Here is a 20,838-nt window from a genome sequence, read left to right on the forward strand (position 1 = left end):
TTCCTCATATCACCAGAGGCTCAGGAGGATTTCTAGCCAGGCCGCTGTCTCTAGGCCATTGGTCTCTCCTGTCCAATGTTCATGAATGAAATAATGCTTATCTTCTTGACTATGATTTCTTTTCACTCACTGTAAGACATTTAAGAGTCATTCACATGTTTTATGAATACTAAGTTAGTCTGTGATTTGGTGATAAAGAAATAAAGGCTACAACACTTTATGTAAACCCCACATTCAGGCTGCAGCCAGTTACTGTGTGCCAGAAGCAGCTTTGCCATTCACTCATTAAAAAGCTCACTGAATGCTTGCTTTTCCTTTTCTTAGATGAGCACCTAGGAATGGAGCCTCCTGGTATTGTGGTAGATCTGTGTTAACTTCCTAGAAAACCATTAACTGATTTCCTAAGTAGTTATGCCATTTCCTACACCCATGAGCTGTAATAACAGTTCCAGGCAAGTTGTTCCACATTTCAGATAATACTTCTGGTGCCAGGCCTAAGGAGATGGCTCAGTGGTTAAGAGCACTGGCTTTTCTTGGAGAGGACCTGTGTTTGGTTCCTAACATCCACATGGTGGTTCACACCTGTGTGTAACTCCAGTTCTAGGGTATTCAACACCCTCTTCTAGTCTTTGAAGGCACTGAATGTGTTTGGTGCACAAACATATATGCAGGTAAAATACTCATACAAATAAAATAAAAATAAACTTAAAAAATAATTAAAAATATACTTGTGGTGTCAGTCCTTAAAGTTAGCCTTACTGAGGTGTGATATACATGCTACAACTCATCACTTTCAGTGAATAGTTCTAGAATTTGTGTGCACGTGTGTGTACTTGTGAGTGTGTGTACATACACTTTGAGTCTACGACAGCCATCAACCTAGAGTGCTGTTCCTCAGTAGTCTTTTTTGTTGTTGTGTGTAAATGTGTGGTTAACGAGGCAGAGTCTCACTGAGTAGCTCTGGCTGACCCGGAATTCACAAATGTCCACCTCTACTACCACCTTGTTTTCTAATAGCATCTCTCTGGGACCTGGGGCCTGCTCATCAGGCTATACTGGCTGGGTAGTGAGCCCCAGAGACCCTTTCTTCTACATCTTTCCACTGCTGAGCTTCCAAAGTGAGTTCTAGGGGCTGCACTCAGGTTCTCATGCTCAAGTGACAAGTGCTTTACCAATTGAGCTAGGTCCCAGCTTCTAGATCTATAGTTTTTATTTTTTTAATTAATTTATAGTTTTTAAAGACACAAATATTCACATGTCCACCATAAAAATCAAGATGCAGAACAACTCCATCCCCTTCACATTTTCTATAGAATCCCTATATATTCATATAGACAATATGATGTCTACCTCTAGCTGTGTCTATATCAGAATGTCTTACTAGTAGATCCTTGCACTAATCATGAAATACAGGTGATATCTATTTTGTTGGAAAAATCAGTCGTTTCTTTTGATTACTAAGTAGGGTTCCAGTTTATGAGCATATACTACTTGGTTATATGTTTGTCTGATGAAGGACATGGGGATCTTTTTGAAAATTGGGGTAATTATGAACAAAGCTGCTGAAAGTATTCACACATTTGTATGCATGTATACAAGTTTTCATTTGCTCTCATAGATACCAAGCAGTGTGTTTGGTCACAGAGAAAACATATGCATAAGATGAAGGGTTATAACTTTTTATTTTAGCATACAAATGGTACATAGTCATCCATCATGGTGGCATTAATTTGTACCCTCCACCTAATGAGGCTAAATATCGTTTCATGTGCTTGTTGGCTACGTGAATATCTTTCTGATGCTCTTCTTAAGTCTTTTGCACACTTTAATTATTGTGCTCTCATATTAATGAGTCTTAGAGTTTCTTTAAATATTTTGGACCGTGTCCTTTTCTTTAGAATTTTAAATTACATTTATTTATTTTATACGCATGTTGGAGCAGAGGGGTTGAACATGTGTCGCAATGGATGTATGAGATTAGAGGACAATTTTCAGGAACCAGTTTTCTCCTTCCACCATGCAGATTTCTGGACAAACTTAGGTTGTTAGGCTTGGCAGCAATTGCTGTTATTTATTGAGCAAATCCTCCTGCTTTTTCCTTTAAAGATAGAACCACTGAGAATATTTTCTGTGCCTTAAATTTATATCTTTATTAAATGCCTGTGTTTACAGGAGGTAAGTATTTACCATATTGAGAGCTACTTCATGATTTGTTCTTTTATGATGCTTGCCTTTTGTAACCTAGCTAAGAAATCTCTGCTTACCTCACATTCATTTAGATTCTCTCATGTTTTCTACTACTTCTTTTGTAGTCCCAGCTCTGTTTCGATGTTTAATCTGTTTTGTGCTAACAATTACATGAGGTAAAAGTCAAGGTTCCTTTTCTCCACAATGACATCCAGCTGCTTCAGCACATTTATTTTGGGGAAAGAGAACCCAGACAGGACCAAGCACCTGTTCATGGAAAGGTCTCCTTTTGAGTTCTTTCTGAGTCTACGAGGTGTTTCTATACTGTCTTTGTTATGTCATTTTGTTTTAAGTCTCAAAGTCAGGTAATAAAAGTCTTACAGCTTTAACTTTCTTTTTCAATACTGTCTTGGCTAGTCTAGTTCTTTAGCATATTTACATATATACATTTTAGAATTAGCTTGTCAAGTTTTCAAAAAAAAAAGCCATCTGGAATTTGGGTTGGGATTATATTGAATCTATAGATCAATTTAGGCGAATTAACATCTTAAAAATGTTCCATAAAAATATTGAGTTCTCCAACCCAAAACATGGAATATCTCTTTATTTATTTAGGTCTTTCAAATTTTTTTCCTCAAATGTTCTTTAGTTTGCAGCATACATTTTTTTATTATTGTTAAATATATTTTGTATTTTGCCAGCTATTTTAAAAACCTCATTTTCAATTGCTCATTTCAAGTATATAAGAATATATTTGAATTTTGTACATTGATATTTTCTTGTGTTCTTGCTAAATCCATTTTTGATATTCCTTAATATTTTCCATGTACAGGATCATGTTGTCTGAGTAACAACAAATTTACTTACTTCATTGTTTCTATGTGTAGGCTTGATACTCAATGTCTTCCTTAGTTATTCTAGATGTTATTTCTTTTAAGCCATGTTCTCTTATTGAATCTGGGGCTCATTCAACTAGATTGGCCAGCCAATGTGTTTCAATGTGTCTGGCCTAGCCCTCCCTCAGTCTTGGGGTTAGAAATGCCCTCATTAGTCCTTGGGATTTTAACATGAGTGCTGGAGATCAAACTCAGGTCCTCACAGTTGTTCATTGGGCACTTTGCCCAATGAGTCATCCCTCCAGGCCCTACTTACTTTTCTAATCTTCAGAAACTCTCTCCCTCCTTTTGTTTCTTGTCCTAATTATATGGTTTGAACCTCCAGCTTCCCCACCAGGCATGATGTGAGTTGTCCTTCCTGGATGGTCCTCTTGCCATGAGGTTTCCCAGTTTTTAAGAGCTTTTATATGAATGGGTCCCGAATGATTCTTAAAATACATGTGCTTTTTGCAGCTCTCTTGATCTAGTTTTCTCTTCTAGCCTTTTGACTGGGTAAATTATTCAAACTGATTTCTAATCTGTATTAACTCGATCACTGTGTTTTATCTTTTATCAGATTCAATTTGTTGATATTTTGTTTAAAATTTCATATTTTTACTTATAAGGCATGTCAGTCTATAGTTTCATTGATAATTTTGTTTTGTTTTGTTTTGTTTTAATCTTTGGGTAATGCTGACTTCATGAAATAAAACTGGGGGTTATTTTTTTTACCTCAATGTTCTGAAAAACTTTATGTATATTTTGTCTTCAAAAGTTTTAATCACAAATGCAACTTGTTTTTAAGCAGAATAGTAACATTTACATCCTTTCTTCTTGAGTCACTTTCTGGATTTATGTATTTGAAGGAATCTTCATATTATCTAAATTGCTAAAATTATAGGCATTAATATAGTACTAGTAACTTTATTTTTTTCTGTTTTAAAAAATAAGCATTTATTTTGGACTTCTGCAGATTACATGAAGTTGTGGAAACAGTATAAGCACCCTTGTCTGTGTCACCAGCTCCGCGAGATTTCCCATACTGGTATTGGAGTTCGTCCAGACTAGGAGCCCAGTGCTGGTTCACTCTCCAGCTGCACTCTCAGACCTGCTGTGACTCCTTTCTGCCCACTACTGTGCCTTTCCATCTCAGGCTCTACTCTGCACTTCACTGCCAAACTTCTGTCTCTGCTGTACAAAGACTGCTTCGCAACCTTTGTCTTTTATGGGACTGGCACATGCTAATCAGGTATCTTGTAGAATGTTCCAAAATTTGAGTATGTATATTTTTTTATCAAAATTAAAATACATTTTGGAAAGAGCACAGACATGAAGAATCTTTTCCATCACATTACATTGGGTCACATGACAATCACATAAAACCACTGTGATGTTAAACTAAACCTGAAGCCTGAGTGTTTCTCCATGAAGCTTACTATAGTTTTCTTTGCAAACCCTATTTTTAATTAATTTAGGTTTGTATATACCACATCGATATCATGACGACATTTTCATGTACTGTTTTAATCCTTCTTACCCATGGGCCAGCCACATAACCCCTTGCTGGGTCCCTTTCTCCCCTCAGTAGCTCTCCCTTAGTTTTCATGTCACATTTACCTTACTTACCTTTGGACAAACTACTTTTTTTTTTTTTTAAGAAGCAAATCACTCAAAAACAACCTCCTAGAAAGAAGAACATTGTTAGATAGTCTTTTACTTTCCTCTGTATGGAAGACTGGTCTCTTTTCACCAACGCTCTTTTGATTAGTGACTACATGGTATATGTTTTTCACTTTTTTACTTTAAGATTTTTTTGTTGTTGTTTTTGTTTTTTTATTTTTTTGTTTTTTGAAACAGGGTTTCTCTGTAGCTTTGGAGTCTGTCCTGGAACTTGCTCTTGTACTCACAGAGCTCTGCCTGCCACTGCCTCCTGAGTGCTGGGATTAAAAGCGTGCACCACCACTGCCCGGTTACTTAAAGATTTTTTATTTTATTGATGTGGCAAGTCTGTCTAGATGTATGTACACATTTGAGTGTAGGGGTACCCACAGAGGCCAGAAGAGGGCACTGGGTCCCTTGGAGCTGCAGTTACAGGTGTTTGTGAGCCACTTGATGTGGGTGATGGTGCTGTGATTGGTAGCACAAACAGTAAAAACTCAGAGACAGATATCAGAGTTCAACCTGAAGATCAGAAAAGCAAAGCAGCCAGTCACTGGCTCTTATCTCCACCTGAGACTGAAACGGCGATCCTGCCTCCTCCCATCTTATATTCCTCTCTAGTGCTGGGATCAAAGACGTGTACCACCTCCCGGCCTTACGGATAACCAGTGTGGCTACTACAATTAAAGGTGTGTGCTACCATTGCCTGGTCTGTGACTAGTGTGGCTGCTTTACTCTGATCTTCAGGCAAGCTTTATGTTTAAAATACAAATGAAATAATACCACCAAGATCCAAACTCTGGCCTTCATGACTGGGCTGCGAGCTCTCTCAAGCTCTCTCAGCTGCTACACCATCTCTCCCAGCCCCATTCCTTCACTCTTTAATCTTAATCTGTATATTTAAGGAGAAATTCAAGTGGCTGGGGAAATGGCTCCATAAGCAAGCATCATTAAAGTTTGGATACCCAGGACCTAAGTAAAGTCACATGTGATAACAGGCATCTGTAACTGCAGTCCAGGGACTGTGGCAGAGACTGGTGACTCTCTGGAGCTCACTGGCCAGTTGGTATAGCTGAATTAGTGAGCTTCAGGTTCAGTGACAGCCCTGCCTGAAAAAAAAATTAGGTGGGGGCTAGAGAGAGGGTTCAGCAGTTAAAAGCACTGGCTGCTCTTCCAGAGGACCTGGATTTGATTCCTAGCACTCACATGGTAACTTACAACTGTTCATAACTCTAGTTCCAGCGGATCCAATATGACCTCTTTGAGAACTGTATCACACAATTATATAGACATACATACAGGTAAACATACACATACATTTAAAAAGACCTTTAAAAAAAGTCACTGAGGAAAGATACTCAACCGGCCTCCATGTGCATGCACATACAACAAACATATGTACAAACAAATATACATACCACATACACACAGTGAAATTTTTATAGGTAGTATACAGAAGTAATTAACGACTTATTGGGATATTTGGATGTGTAATGTGGTTCCAATCTGGAGTATATTTCATATACTCATGCTTAGAGGACTTGCCCACACACCCAACTCCACGGACCCAGGCATGTTTTTTGCTTTTGTTTTGCTTTGTGTATACTACTGCTTCTTTTTCTTTCCTCTTTTTCCTTCTTCTTCTTCTTCCTCCTTCTTTTTTTGGTTCTTCAAGACAGGGTTTCTCTGTGTAGCCCTGGCTGTCCCGGAACTCACTCTCTAGATCCTGGAACCAGGCTAGACTCCAAACTCAGTGATCTGTCTGCCTGCCTCTGCCTCCTAAGTGCTGGGACTGAGGTGTGCACTGCCGCCACCTGGCTGTATGTGCTTTTTTTACTCCTCCTCGAAAACACTCAGAACACTCAGTACTGCTTGCCTAGTGTATGGCCCTGTCTTCTTTCTCCTCTGGTGGTTTCTGAGTCAACAATATTTATCTTTGATTTGATACTGTCCACAGTCAACAACATCACAGACATTTCAACATTTCTATAGAACATAAAAACCAATGAAGCATGCTATGCTTTGTGAACCTGCTGTCATATATTTTACTTCTGTTTATACAACAATACATAATATATTGTAACTATTTTTACTTGAGTACTTGGTTATATTAATAAAAATTAAAAATGAGAAGATATGTTTTTTACATTAACCTATGCATTTACTGTTTCTGGTTGTCTTCACGACTTTGCCACATATGCTTCATTATGTTAGTACCCACTCTCTGCTCCACCCTAAGAGCTTCTTTTGACATAGCTCAGATCTCCTGACAAGAATTTTTTTCACTTTTTTCTTAATCTGTAAAAAAAGTTTTAAAAAGTTTGCTTTTATCTTTGAAAGCACATTTTTGGTAGATAAAGAGTGTTTAGATTGAAAACTTGTCTTTCATAACTTAAAAAAAATCCCACTATGTTCTGTCTGACACAGTTCTTGACAAGAAGCCTGCTGGAATGACTTCTTTTTCTTATAAACTTTCCTCCTCTCTTGTAGATAACCTAAAGTTGTCTCTTATCACTGGATCTGAGAGGTCATCATGATGTGCCACTGTGTGGGTACTGTCCAGTCCAGTGTTTGTACCAGGCTTAGTGTCTTAGTGACACTTTTGTCACTGTTATAAACGGGCATACAGTTCTGGAGAGCTAGGAGTCATTTGTGGAGGAGTAGAGGAATGGTGGCAGCAGCTGGAGCAGCAGCTGAGAGCCCACATCTTGATCCACGAGCAGGAGGCACAGAGAATTTTAAAACCTGTCCCAAATGACATACTTCCTCCAGCAGGCCACACCTAATCCCCTCAAAGAGTCATCCACGAGGGACTAAGGATTCAAATGCCGAGATTTACGAAGGACATTTCATACAAACCCTCACACTCACTGAGCTTCTCAGAGCTCTTAGGTTTTCACTTCCATCAAACTTCTGAAAACTGACTATAAAGTATTTCTGTCTTCCCCACTTTCAAGGACTCCAATTGCATATATGTTAGTTCTCTTGAGACTGAGATATGGGGCGGTCACTAAGGTTTTGTTAATGTTTCACCTTTGCTCCCGTCGACTTTACATGAATTTTTATGGTTATGCCTTCAAGCTTATTTACCTTTTATGTTTATACTAATTTTCTTCTTGTTACAGGGGCATTCCTGATTCTCAATGTATCTTGTACTTTTAAAATATTTTGCTTGCTAGTGCATGATTGTACTGCCAGAACTCAAGATCTGCCTGGTTGTGTAGCAAGATACTGTGTTGGAAAATATAAGTAACCCAGTCAGGTGCCTGTGGCTAATGAAGTCATGAATCGTAGAGAATCTACAACTGCCACTTTCTTAACACAGCATAATCTCTAACCTCACACTATAAATATTTATACTTATACCAACAGACAAGTGTAGTTCTCACCCCTTATCAAAGAGTCTTTGTAACACACAGAGACCTCATAGAAAACTATAACCAATCAAAATACGGAGTTATGGAGACCAGTTCCAATTGATACATCTACAACACAACTCCTGAGACTCAGGGTTCATCACAGAAGACAGCGTATGAAGATTGTTGAACCAGAGGACAAGAGAGTTTGCTGTGAGAATATGTCTCCTAGAAATATCAGAGAAGCTACACCCACGAAGCCTCACCAACATGGCTGCCTAAACATGACCTGAACAAAAATGACACCAATAAGATATGCTTAAGTGAGACGCCTCTTAAGGTCTTAAATCTAGACAACTAAGGAATGCTCTCTCTCTCTCTCTCTCTCTCTCTCTCTCTCTCTCTCTGTGTGTGTGTGTGTGTGTGTGTGTGTGTGAGAGAGAGAGAGAAAGAGAGAGAGAGAGAGAGAGAGAGAGAGAGAGAGAGAGAGAGAGAGAGAGAGAAATAATCATCCTCTAGCCAGAGCACAATGATTCTCAATACCAAATGGCCAGTCTTGAAAAAATCCATCCAAGCAGGATGTGTTATAAATTTAGTGTACACAACACACACCACCCAATGGAAGAAAAACAAATTTGAATTAAAACAGGGCAGATATATAAAAGGGGATGGAGGGAGAAAAGGAGAGGAGAGGAATGATATATATATATATATATACATATATATATTTATTAATCTCAAAAAATTATTAAAAAACTAAAAGTAGATGAATGACTAAATAGACAAGTAAGTTATGCTGACACTGGTGTTATGTTGTTGGAGGCTGGATCTTGTTGTTCTTTCTTAAGTAGGGTAAAAGTTCATTTTGACATGAGATTAAATTTTCCCCTATTTTCGGGAAGCTAAATTTCTGGGAAGTCAGGTTAATCCTTTGAAGGCTTTAGAAACAGGCTTGTTTAAAACTGTTTAATAAAATTTATGCACACACATTGCAAAGATTCACATTACTTTTAAAATTGTGTTCAGTGTGATGAATCCTTTCCCTGTGACTGTCACCCGCGCCTGTTCCTCTCCTTTCCCTGTGACTGTCACCAGCTGCCTGTTCCTCTCCTTTCCCTGTGACTGTCACCAGCTGCCTGTTCCTCTCCTTTCCCTGTGACTGTCACCAGCTGCCTGTTCCTCTCCTTTCCCTGTGACTGTCACCCGCGCCTGTTCCTCTCCTTTCCCTGTGGCTGTCACCAGACGCCTGCTCCTCTCCTTTCCCTGTAACTGTCACCTGCTGCCTGTTCCTCTCCTTTCCCTGTGACTGTCACCAGCTGCCTGTTCCTCTCCTTTCCCTGTGACTGTCACCCGCGCCTGTTCCTCTCCTTTCCCTGTGGCTGTCACCAGACGCCTGCTCCTCTCCTTTCCCTGTAACTGTCACCTGCTGCCTGTTTGCTTTTCTCACTTTGTTGGGAAGAGAAGAAAAACATATTTTGAAGAGCTGAGTTAGACAGGACTAAGTCTTGGCCTCCCAAGGGTACAAGTGATTGTCCCCAGAGAGTGCCACAATGACCTGCTCTTGATGCTCAGAGCCTGAAGACTGCCAGGCCCACTCGAGCTCTCATCTTGCATATTTCACTGGGCATCGTCCCCTTCACACAAGGGCCGATTGGTGTATAACAGGTCTGTTATATATTTCTGTAGTTCTTTTGCTCGAAAGGTACCCCTTGCATGATAGTCTTGCCCATCACTCTTTTCCCCTTAAACTGTGCTTATCAGATCTCCCTCTTATAATTAAAAAAATATTTTAAAAAATCATTAATCCTCTCCCTTAATCATATGGTCTTATGTAGTCTAGGCTAGCTTCAAACCCGCTATGTAGTTGAGGATGTCTTGCGCTTCTGATCCTCCCTGCCCTCCTGGGATTACAGGCATATTTCACCACTTCTAGTTTATGTGGTGCTGGGTATTGAACCCAGGGCTCTGATTATAGTCAGAAAGCTCTCTACCAATTGAGCTACATTCTCAGCCCCTATCCTCAGGACTGGAAATAAGGGCCTGGAGTAGGTTATGTCTAAGAAGATGTGGATTGGGAAAATGGTTAAGCTCTTTCAGGAGCTTTGGTAAAAGATACTGTCAGGTCAACTGTGGACACACTGATACACTGAGAATAGCCTGGGCCAAATGCAGAAACATTGAGCAGGGCAGGGTTTTCATTTGTGAGGCTCTACAGCTCAGGTAACATTATAGAATCCAATTTATGACTTCCTCTGCAAGCATTAAGTACCTTTGTGGCCACCCCACCCATCTCTGCAATCCTGAATGAGGTAAAGGCCCAAAACTGGAAACTGCCACTGTGGCCACCATACAGAGGAGTCCCACTTGTCTATACTGAGAATATTAAGACCTGGAGGATATAAATGCCCCACTACTTACATGAAACTTATTATTTTAATGTGTGTACCATTTGTGGAACATTGACAACATGTAAGCATGTTGTCAGGCATCAGATGGCTGTTCCCACATCTGCCATAATAGCCCTAAGCACCTTCCTTGCAATTCTTTTTCAAAGTCATAAACTGAGGTTGGAGAGAGAAAATAATTTACCCAAGTTACTTTTCTTCCTTAACAGCCAGTTATTTCATTTCACTCAGAAGGCATCTTGCAATTTGCCATCTTTAGGAAATCTACGTTGTAAGGACTTTTTTGGTAGCATCTTTGAACAGTGTCTACCACCATTACCCTGCAACATACTAGGCTCTGTACCACACTGTCTCCCCACTTCACAGCAAAAGCACTCAGGAGACAGAATTCACACACGTTACCCACCACATCATTTGGGAGGCTCTGGAGGTCATCAAAAGGGGTTTCCAGGGTGTTAGTGTCCACGTTCAAGATCACAACATCTTCTAGGGCCATGTTTCTGACCTTCTGCAAGTAAAGAAAATCCAGAGTCACTGGAACTTTCATCAGTAGACAAATTACTTACCCTCGGCCTTCTTTAGGGAAAAATAGCATCCCTGGATAAAGGTTTACTCTGCTACAGTCCCAGAGATGCATGACTCACCTCTGCTGCTCATTTAACTGTCACAGAAATTATCCAACTCGCATGATCATTCTCCAAATCACACTGAGAGCATTTCACAGAGGCTATGCAACATACCAAAGAGCTAGGAAAATGAGACTTTATCATTTTGTTTATATCTATATATCTACATATATATGATGTTGAAGACATTGTTTGACATTCTCACCCTAGCTTCTAGGACAGATCATGATACCTATAAACATTTCAAGAATCTCTGTAGCAGGAGGATGGCCTATGCTGGTGAGAACCTCTTAACAGTTAATAAGAACATGCCAGGAAACAGATTCCTAGAATCTTCCATGTTAGAGTTTCTAACTTCAAATATTGACATTTCCAGGGGGCAGGGGACAATCCCCAAACTTATGAATCATCTTGTAAGATCTACTAAATGCTTTCAATTGGTGGAGTACTAGAGAGTTCCAACAAGACTCTTGACTAATGCATTTTCTTTCTCTTCTGAAACCCATCATTCCATTAACTACAGCTTTATTTGCAGGTGGGTGCAATTGAGAAGGTGTTGACACTAACATAGCTGCTGAGCACCAGGTAGAACTGTGTCTTAACAAGCACAAGCCCTATTTGCAGAGGAGCACACCGAGACTCAGAATGGCCTTCAGGATTCAGCAGCCTTGCTGCACCCTACAGTTTAAATACTTGGATGTACCACAAGGAACTTACATGAAGGTCAATCACAATCATCTCTTCCACCAAGGCCACATACATTTCAAAGCTCATAATAGTCTTCCCCACTGGTGTTTTCTTTTCCACCAGGAACTAGAAAGTGTGATGCTACCACCCATTTCAGAGATAAGAAATGGAGGCTCCATGAAGTGATGAAGCTTGTTCAAGGTGACATATGTAACTGAAGGGCTTCATCTGTGAATCCCAAATAGATGTGCTTCTCACTTCTTACCAGTTACTCTGGTCCAGTGGTTCTCAACCTTACTAACGCTTCAGCCCTTTAAGATAGTTCCTCATGTTGTGATGACCCCAACCATAAAATTATTTTCATTCCTACTTCACAACTATAATTTTGCTACTGTTATGAAACATAATGTAAACATTTTTTGGAGATAGAAATTTGTCAAAGGGGTCATGGCCCACAGGTTGAGAACCACTACTCTAGGCTATTATGAAGTTCAGAGTCATATATGCCCAGGGCTAGGCATTCAGGACTTAATACATGGTGGTTATTACTATTACTTTTTAAATTTTCTGATTTTTTTTTTGAGGCAAAATTTCTCTGTGTAGTTCTGGCTGTCCTGGAACTAACTCTGTAGATGAGGATGGTCTCAAATTATGACTTTTTAATATGTGCTGGCAAAAAAAGTTGCAGTGGCAGTGGCCTCTTGGTGGCACCAGCTTGGCTCTCATTTCAAAGGCTGATGATTGTTATCGGACGCAGAATTAGGATGGTGATGAGAAATGCCAGGATACTGGTACTGAACCGAGGACCACTGCACCCCAGCCTCTTTTGCCTTGCCTCATCTGACCCTCCCAATAGCTCCAAACAGAAGGAGCAGGAGGCAACAGCCACTGGAGAGCAGTCCTGGGGCTGACATGTCCTGTAAGTGGGTGTTGAGTGTGGATCAGAATTGGGGCTTGTTTCTGTGTTCCCAGAGCTGCCCCAGCAGCACACACAGCCCTTGGGGGCTCTCTGAGGCTGGCTGATATAAGCTTTTGATTTCCTTCCACTCCTGGCTGGAGGACTTGCCAGTTAAGCTGTGTGGAGTGTTTACTTTTTCAACAATGGCAGCAGGCTGAAGAAGAGGAAAAACCCTGGCCTTCTTTCCTGACTTAGCAGGCCAGGGTCCCCTTAGTAACTGAATTGTCCCCAGTACTGGGCTCCAGGCAGGAGCTGGTTCGGCAGTTTCCTCTCATGGACAATGCCGCCCTGCCGGTGGCAAGGCCTCTTCTAAAGGGGCTGGCATGGGCTCAAGGGGCTTCTTAAAGCTCAGAGTTCCCAAGGAAAGAACCATAGGCGGCTTGGTTGGAGGGTACTCTCTCCCCAAAGACTTGGGGCTGTGGGGTGGGAATGTTGGAGAAGGATGGCTCCTGAGTGCTAGCTTGTTTCTCTTCAGCATCATGGTGGGGAAAGCCTACTATCTTCAAGGCAAAGAGAGAGGCTCAGAGACTAAGTAAATTTCTCAGAGCCACACAGCTACGGAGTCAGCAAACCTAGCTGTGGAAAACAGTCCGACTCTAACACTCATGTGAGGAGACTCCCAGACCCATGTACTCAGGATTCACACTGAGTCACCAAGTAGGTAGGCAAAACGGAAAGCCCCAAAGCTCAAAGAAGCTTACTGTTTGGGGGACCATTCTAAATTATTTCCTCCTTGCTCCCTCCTACCTACCATGGCTCTAAATCCTTTACAGTACTCCAGCCTCCCTCGATTTTTCTCATTGATTACAGCATAAGCAACGTTGCACTTCATTACAAGCTAAGTAACAGTTACTAATTGTTCCAGAGTGTTCTCCTACATGGAGGCAAACTCAATCAAGGCCAGTTCACTGAAAGTTGCTTCAAGCACCAAAGACATTAATATATATGACATGGCCATGAAGTCTGAAGGCTGGAAGTTCTGTGTTTCAGGACAGATTCCCAGAAGTGGATTTTAGTTTCCACTCCTTAAGAAGTATCTCTGGTGAATTCATCTTAGAGATATATCTTTTCTTCCAATTATTTTACAGCCATTTTATCCACAGCTTGTGTTTCCTACTCTAAGTGAAGAAAAATCAGCAAAGACACGAGCAGATGTCAAAATAGTCCTCCAAAAATCCTACCCAATTAGAACATTTACAAGTACCGCAGCACACCGAGACAGCTCTCCGGTAGCTTGTCCCACCAACACATTCCCTCTCTTTTTAGTTACAGCATATGCCAAGGCTCCTGCCAGCTGCAAACCCCTCCCCCACCAGACTCCATAGGCTTCTCAGAACGGGAAGGGGGGAAAAAAAAGCACAAAACAGCACTGACATATACACCAGCTTTCCAAATGGCATTTCTTACACAGAAACACAAAAACGGCAGCACCCCATCAATAGTGCTCATTAAAATATTAAAATGTTTTTCCTGTGTGCTTTATTAGTCTTAGTTTGACTTGTCTTTGGACCAGGAAAGGGACAAAAAGCACATGAGAAGCTCAGAAGCAACTGAGAGGACACTACTTTCCTGAAACTCACCTCTAGCTCATCCATACCATGTGGGTAGCCTTAAGGACTGCACTGGACATCACAATTCCTCCAGGTTCCCAGTTGAGAAAAAAGAAGTGGGCAACACCAGCCCTATCTTCACTGTGCTGGCTAGTTTTATGTCAAATAGACATAGCTAGAGCCACTGGAAAGGAGTGACTTTCAATATAGAAAATGCCTCCATAGGATCAGGTTGTTTGCAAGCCTGTAGTGCATTTTCTTATTTAGTGATTGGTGTGGGTGGGCCCAGTCTACTATGGTGGAGACACCTCTGGACAGGTAGTCCTGGGTTCTGTAAGAAAGCAGACTGAGAAAGCCTTGGGGAACAGTAAACAACACGCCTTAGTGGCCTCTACCAGCTGCTACCTCCAGGCTCCTGCCCAGTTTGTGTCCTGTCCTGAATCCTTTGATGGTGAACTGTGATGTGCAAATGTGAGTCAAATAAACCCTTCCTTCCCCAACTTTGCTTTTTGGTCATGGTGTTTAACTGCAGCAATAAAAACCCTAACTGACATTCACTGTGGTATTTAGAGATGCTATTATGTGGTAAAGAGTTTCTGCATGATTTCCAGGACTTGGTAGCTCTGAGAGCCTGCTGCATAATATGGTTTCTAGGATCTGGGCTTCCCACAATCAGAACAACAAATTGATCTAGGTTTACTTACGCTGTAGTATCTTACTTACTGATCCTTTGCCCTGTCTCTGGGTTTCCTAATTCAGTTCCTACCCTAATATTTGGCCCACAGCTGACAATTCTTAAATGAGTGAATGAATAAATGAATGAAGGTATGGGATGGAGAGAGAGAGAATGACGAGAACCCAGAGGGGAGGAGCAGAGATCTGACATCTAGTCTGAATTCTACCTAATCACACTGGCCATACCAACACGGGCAAGTCAATCTTCCTGTGTCTGTTTCCTTTCTTCTGGGTTCAGATAACAGACACTATACTAAGCCTGCTATGAGTATTAAATGGACTAACATTTTAAAAGTATTTAAGTAGTGTCTGGCTCACAGGAAGTACAAGGTATTTGTTTAGTAAAAACTGAAGCTCTTTTGAGATGATAAAAATGTGCCAAATCATTATGGTAGTGGCTTCAAAACTTGAAATTCAAACCATACACCTTAAGTGGATGGTTTGTTGTACAGTTAAGAAGTCCATCAGAATGTTACCCAGAACATAGAATAAACTCACAGTAGACCTGGAAAGGCAGGGGTGAATGCATGACTGTGAATGAGTGTTCAGGATGAAGGGGCTCTTCCCAGGGCCACCTTGAAGGCCTTTGATACCTAGTGCCCTTCATGCCAACAGGAGAGCTTTTAAAAATGTTTGCATCTCGTGTCCTCTTAGGGTATACCTAAATACCTAATATCCTGGAAGGGAACTGGACAGTTATTGAAGAGGCAGGGCTCACAAGTAAGTCCATAAAAGGAAGATGAAATGATGGCTCTATACAGAATGGGAAGATGTAAATGCCAGGAACTAGCAGTGCTGGCCAAGAGGAAAGACAACTGACTGCAAGTTGAGGTGCAGGGCCCAGCTCCATTCACCTCAGTCTCCTCTGACAGACTGCAGGGAAGAGCAGCATTCCTACATCAGGATGGAGGCATTGGGGGTCACTGTGGTAAATCTTTTGTTATCCTTATACCAGGACCACCTCTGGGGCCAGAGCCATATCTCACTGGTCTGCATGTCCAGTAAAGAGTCTGACATAGGCACATATTCCTTAGCTGGAGAAGGAACAGACCAGCTGTGCCTGGCTCCATTGTATTGCAAGTCCAGTCTTGTAGCAGATGCCAATGCAAACCCACATGGACCATCCAAGCCTACTGTAAGCAAACTGGAGTCTGCTTTAGGAAGTGCGATGGGAATAACAATGATTATGGTTGTGATAACAACCATGTAAAATTACCATAATTAATTAGCACAGGATGAATTCACAGTGGACAGGGACAGCAGGCATTAACTCAGGAATGAAGGTCCTAGAATCAGACCACTTCATCCAAGCCTTCCTTGGGACAGTGACTGCCAGCAAGTTCTTTGAGCTGCAGTTTTCTCATCTATAGAGTGGGGAAGGAGCTGTCTGGCTATGTTTGGAGTGCAGCATGTAGCATGTTTGTAAGGAGCTCAGCACAGTGTCTGACTGTACTAAGGGCAGTGCAGGAGCTACTTTAGAAAGCTTCTCTCCTTGTGATCTGACAGAGAAGCCAATAAAGGATGAGACTTCTGAGGAGACACAGTACAACTTAATTTTCTGAGGAAGTGAGAGACTACTAAGACTCTACTGCCATGACTTTATGCTATTAAAACTAAGTATGACCCCCATCAGTCCACTGTTTTCCTGACCCTGGCTTGTGCTCTGAGGCCATATTGCCTGAGTCTCAGCTCCAACTTAGCCTCCAAGCTGTGGGCAAATCATTTGGCCCTGTATCTGTGAATTAGCTGCTCATCCAGGACAGTGGTTGCCAGCAAGATGGAGGAGACTGGGTAGAGTTGGCATATAAAAGGCTTCTGGGGTTGCAATGCTATCTCTCCATCTGGGTGGTGGGAACACAGTGTGTCCCCATCACAGAACTCAGAAGACTGTGTACTTAGGCTAGGTATATTTTTCCCTTTAAGCCTTATACATTAGCAAAAAGTGGTGACATGGTCCTACCAGTTTGTTTTGGGGATTAAATGAGTAAATATGTATTATGATACATAGGATAGTGCCTGGTATATAATTAGCACTAGGTATTAAACTGTTATTGCTATAAAATGAAACAATTTTATTAACAAAGATGATTTTATAGATTACCATCAGAAAACATGTAGGCAAAGACGGATACCTACAGGATACAACTGCTTCTTTAGGCTATCCTGCTTCCCTTTAGAAAGGTATAAAGCAGAAGTTGATTGGGGTCCCACTGAGATATTTCATGTTCCCAAGGTAGCCTGGCATGAGACAACAGCAGGATGGAGGAGGAGCAGATGGAACCAGAGAGGTTGGTCTGGATTTTAAGGGCCCAGGACAAGCTTTTTAAAACTAGTTGAATACCATATTTTTCCTCTAAAATAGAGGTTCATAGTCACTTGCTACATATGACTGTAAGAACATTTAAAAAGAACAAACCACTATGTATTTTGTGTCTGTGTAGTCAGTAATGAGCAAAAGCCATTTTTCACCATCTACTCTGCATAGGCCCTCTGTGGCAGCACCAACAAGCCCAACACAGAGCTGATAACTGGGGCTGCGGGGGAGGCAATATCCTCATAACCATGGGTTTGGTTTACATAAGGCCAAGGCTCATCTCTCTGAGAATGGGGTGACTGACTTGGCTCCTGATTTAGCTAAGACGCCCTCAAGTAAGATATCTCAACAGGCCTGCTTGCCTTCCTTCCTTCTTTCCTTTTCTTTCTTTCTTTTTCACTTTTAAAGTTAGAGGATATAGTTAAAATTAAACCAAGTGACATCAATATTTGATAACAAAGTTTGTTATCAAAATTTTATACAAGGTGACCACTCCTGGACTTTATATAGTTACTTTTCCTGTTAACTCTGTGCCTAGGGTTAAGTCTGCAGGGCTAGCAAGTGCCAAAAGACGCTGTGCACTCTGCATCTATCACCTCTGCCTGATGCTCACAGCAGCACAATGACAGCCACTAGCTGTGTCCTTGTTCCTTGTGTCCCAACCCTCTGGGCATATCAGCTTAATCCCAAATACCCCTTATAAGACAAAGAGGGGGACTGACATGGCTCAGAAGCATGGGTCAGCTTTTTTTTTTTTTTTTTGGTATTTTGAGACAGGGTTTCTCTGTAGCTTTGGTGCCTGTCCTGGCTCTTTTGACCAGGCTGGCCTCGAACTCACAAAGATCCGCCTGTCTCTGCCTCCCAAGTGCTGAGATTAAAGGTGTGCGCCACCACTGCCAGCTCATGGGCCAGCTTTGAACCCGGTTCAATACTCCTACAATCCCCACTACTTACTTTGACACACTGTCTTTTCTGAAAAATATAATAAACCTCAAGAGAGTTTTCTCTGGAAAATCATACCCATTTGATGGATGAGAAAACCAAAGTTAAATCTGGTGTGTGTCAGAGAAAGAACATGTACGTGGGTTAGTGTTTCTTGTACTACCCAGCACACATAAAATGTAGCCAAATGCATGCGCATACATATGAGTACATAACAAAGAACAGCTTGGAGAGCCGGTGGCCTCCTAACAGGAAAGCAAAGAAACGAGAGGAAAGAGGCAAGTATGATTGGGAAGGGAAGAAGCAAATGGGATCCTAAGCTCTTTATTCTTCTTGAAATCTTGAGTACAAAGAAAAAGTGACACTTTCCTTCCCTTCCTCTGCCCCAGAGGTCACCTAGCTGCCAAGCAGTTGATGAACGTGGTGGCTTTGGTTTGGAGTCAGATGGGCTCCTTCCTGCTCCACAAAATTAAAATCTAAGCCCGCTGCTCAGAGAGCCTTAAGAGCCCACTGGAATTTCCCAGCAAGCTTTAAATAGAAACAGAAACTCGGCAGGGGAAGGAAGTGGGCCAAACACTCCCAGGTCAGGCCAAATTCATCCCACAAGGTAGGAAGCACTGATGCTCATTAACACAGCTAGAGTTCCTCATGCCAGGCCAGCAGAGGGCCTGCTCTTCAGCGGTGCCTCTTCTGAGAGCCCACTCACAATGGTTAGCCATTCCCAAGAGCCATTGGGCTATAAGGACACAAGAACAATAATACCAAGATCTTTGAACTCTAGGGGCTGCCAGCCTTCTTGTGATGGGTCCTAGGGAAGTCCTGACATGAAAGAGATATTGCCCCAGTGGAACATTTCCATGTACCTGGAGCCTGTCTACCTAGATAGGTGATCAGAAAGTCTCAAGGTTGGTATCCTGGCTTTTTGCTTCCTAGTAGGTAGCTCTAGGAAAGGTTCACAAAACTGGTTCCCTATTCTGTGGGCTGGGAATCACAGTCCTTAATTCTAGGAGTGTTGATAAGACTGGGAGAGTCACTGGCAAGTGACTTTAGAGTCAGTCAGCAGGCAGAGTCAACTCGATGTTGGTAGGCCTCCCTTTCTGAGTTCTCCCATTTCTTCTGAAGTCACAATCTATAAGTCCATCCCAACACAGCCTCTATTCAGCTGGAGTGGAGGATGAGCACTTCACACTTCTGATTCCACCACTGCTGGAGACTTGGTGCTTCCATGTGTAAAAGAATCAAGGGATTGACATTCTTTATTCTCTTTTTCTACTGCTGGGGTTGGGGGAAGAGAGTACTTGGTAAGACAGTCTGACTCCTTCCAGCTTCCATATCCTTGCTTTTCTAGGACCTCTTCCTGACTCCAGCTCCTATGACAAGGAGTAGTCTCCAAACCCAGAGACAAGTACAAGGGACAATAGGCTCAGGGAAGCTTTTCATGGCTTCATGTGTTTTGATTACTAGACCCTTAAAATGATGGTTTTAGCTCACCCTTTTCCATATGGCCCGTCACCTAAGAAAGTGCCTAAGAACTTTATAGTGGACTCTAATTCAAAATCTCTGAGCATCCTTGTGGAGTACGCATTCGGGTCTCATTTCTAAAAGAAGAATGACTGAGCTTGGGACTTTGTCCCATACAGAACCTGGGGCCTTTTATTATTAAAGGATACAGTGGGCACAAACAAGTTACTAAATAGTTAAGTGAACCTCAAAGTAAGACCAGTATAGTATTTTGCTTTTGTATGTTAAAATATTGCAAGCAGCTTAGTAACTTGGCTCAAATCTTTGTCTTTCATCGTGTGACTTTGGACAAGCTACATAACTGCTCCGTGCCTAAACTTAGTCACTTGGAAAACAGGGTTATCAATACCAGAACACAGATTAATTAAAAAATCAAACAGTGAGCTTGTAATGTATGTACTGCGTCAAAACAGTACCCATCCAATTGGAAACAATGAGGTTTGGATTCAGGAGCTTCATTCAGCAGGAGTGTAAGAGAATATAGACTTCCTAATCCCAAAATGGTTTGGGGCCTCTCTACCATAAAACAAGGCCTTATTCCTCCTACACAACTGCCCCTGGCCATCACTCATTCATCACTAAGCACAACAAACCCTAACTCCCATCTCACCTGCCTTTTATTTGAAATGTCAATTTTTAAAGAGTGGAGAGGTTGGAGACCCAATTTAACAAGCACACTGAAACATTGTTTATTGCCTCCATAAACATGGCTTAGTGAGAATTACGGACTTAATCAGAGGGAACTGATATCCTATGAAAAGGAACACTTGAAATTTCAGAACCGGCACGTTCATGGCACAAAAATCTCCTAACTTTGCAAACAAACTATAGGTGGTCTTAAATAAATGGGCAGTTAAAGGATGGCCAGTGCTGCAACTTGTCCTACGCAGGAGCCGCAGGTCCAATGTATGAAAACACGCTGGAAATCATATTCAGAAGACTTGACTCAAAAAATACAACAAAGCTCTGCTAGTGGGAAGAAGGACTTTGCTAGATGTCAAGGACTGCCCAGAGAGGATCCAG

General features: G+C 41.6%; 1 protein-coding gene across 24 annotated transcripts in view; it reads right to left on the minus strand.

Moving 5' to 3' along the window:
* Nucleotides 1–20,838, minus strand: part of Dennd1a (DENN domain containing 1A) — a 507,493-nt gene that overhangs the window by 158,890 nt on the left and 327,765 nt on the right. For all 24 annotated transcript variants that reach the window (XM_085681265.2, XM_048429136.3, XM_085681269.2 and 21 more), the window contains one exon: nt 10,889–10,990. In XM_085681265.2, the coding sequence (XP_085537391.1) occupies nt 10,889–10,990 (102 nt within the window). The remainder of the gene's footprint in view (nt 1–10,888; nt 10,991–20,838) is intronic.

The sequence above is a fragment of the Myodes glareolus genome, chromosome 21 (assembly GCF_982192425.1).
Source record: "Myodes glareolus chromosome 21, mMyoGla1.1, whole genome shotgun sequence".
NCBI lineage: Eukaryota > Metazoa > Chordata > Mammalia > Rodentia > Cricetidae > Myodes > Myodes glareolus.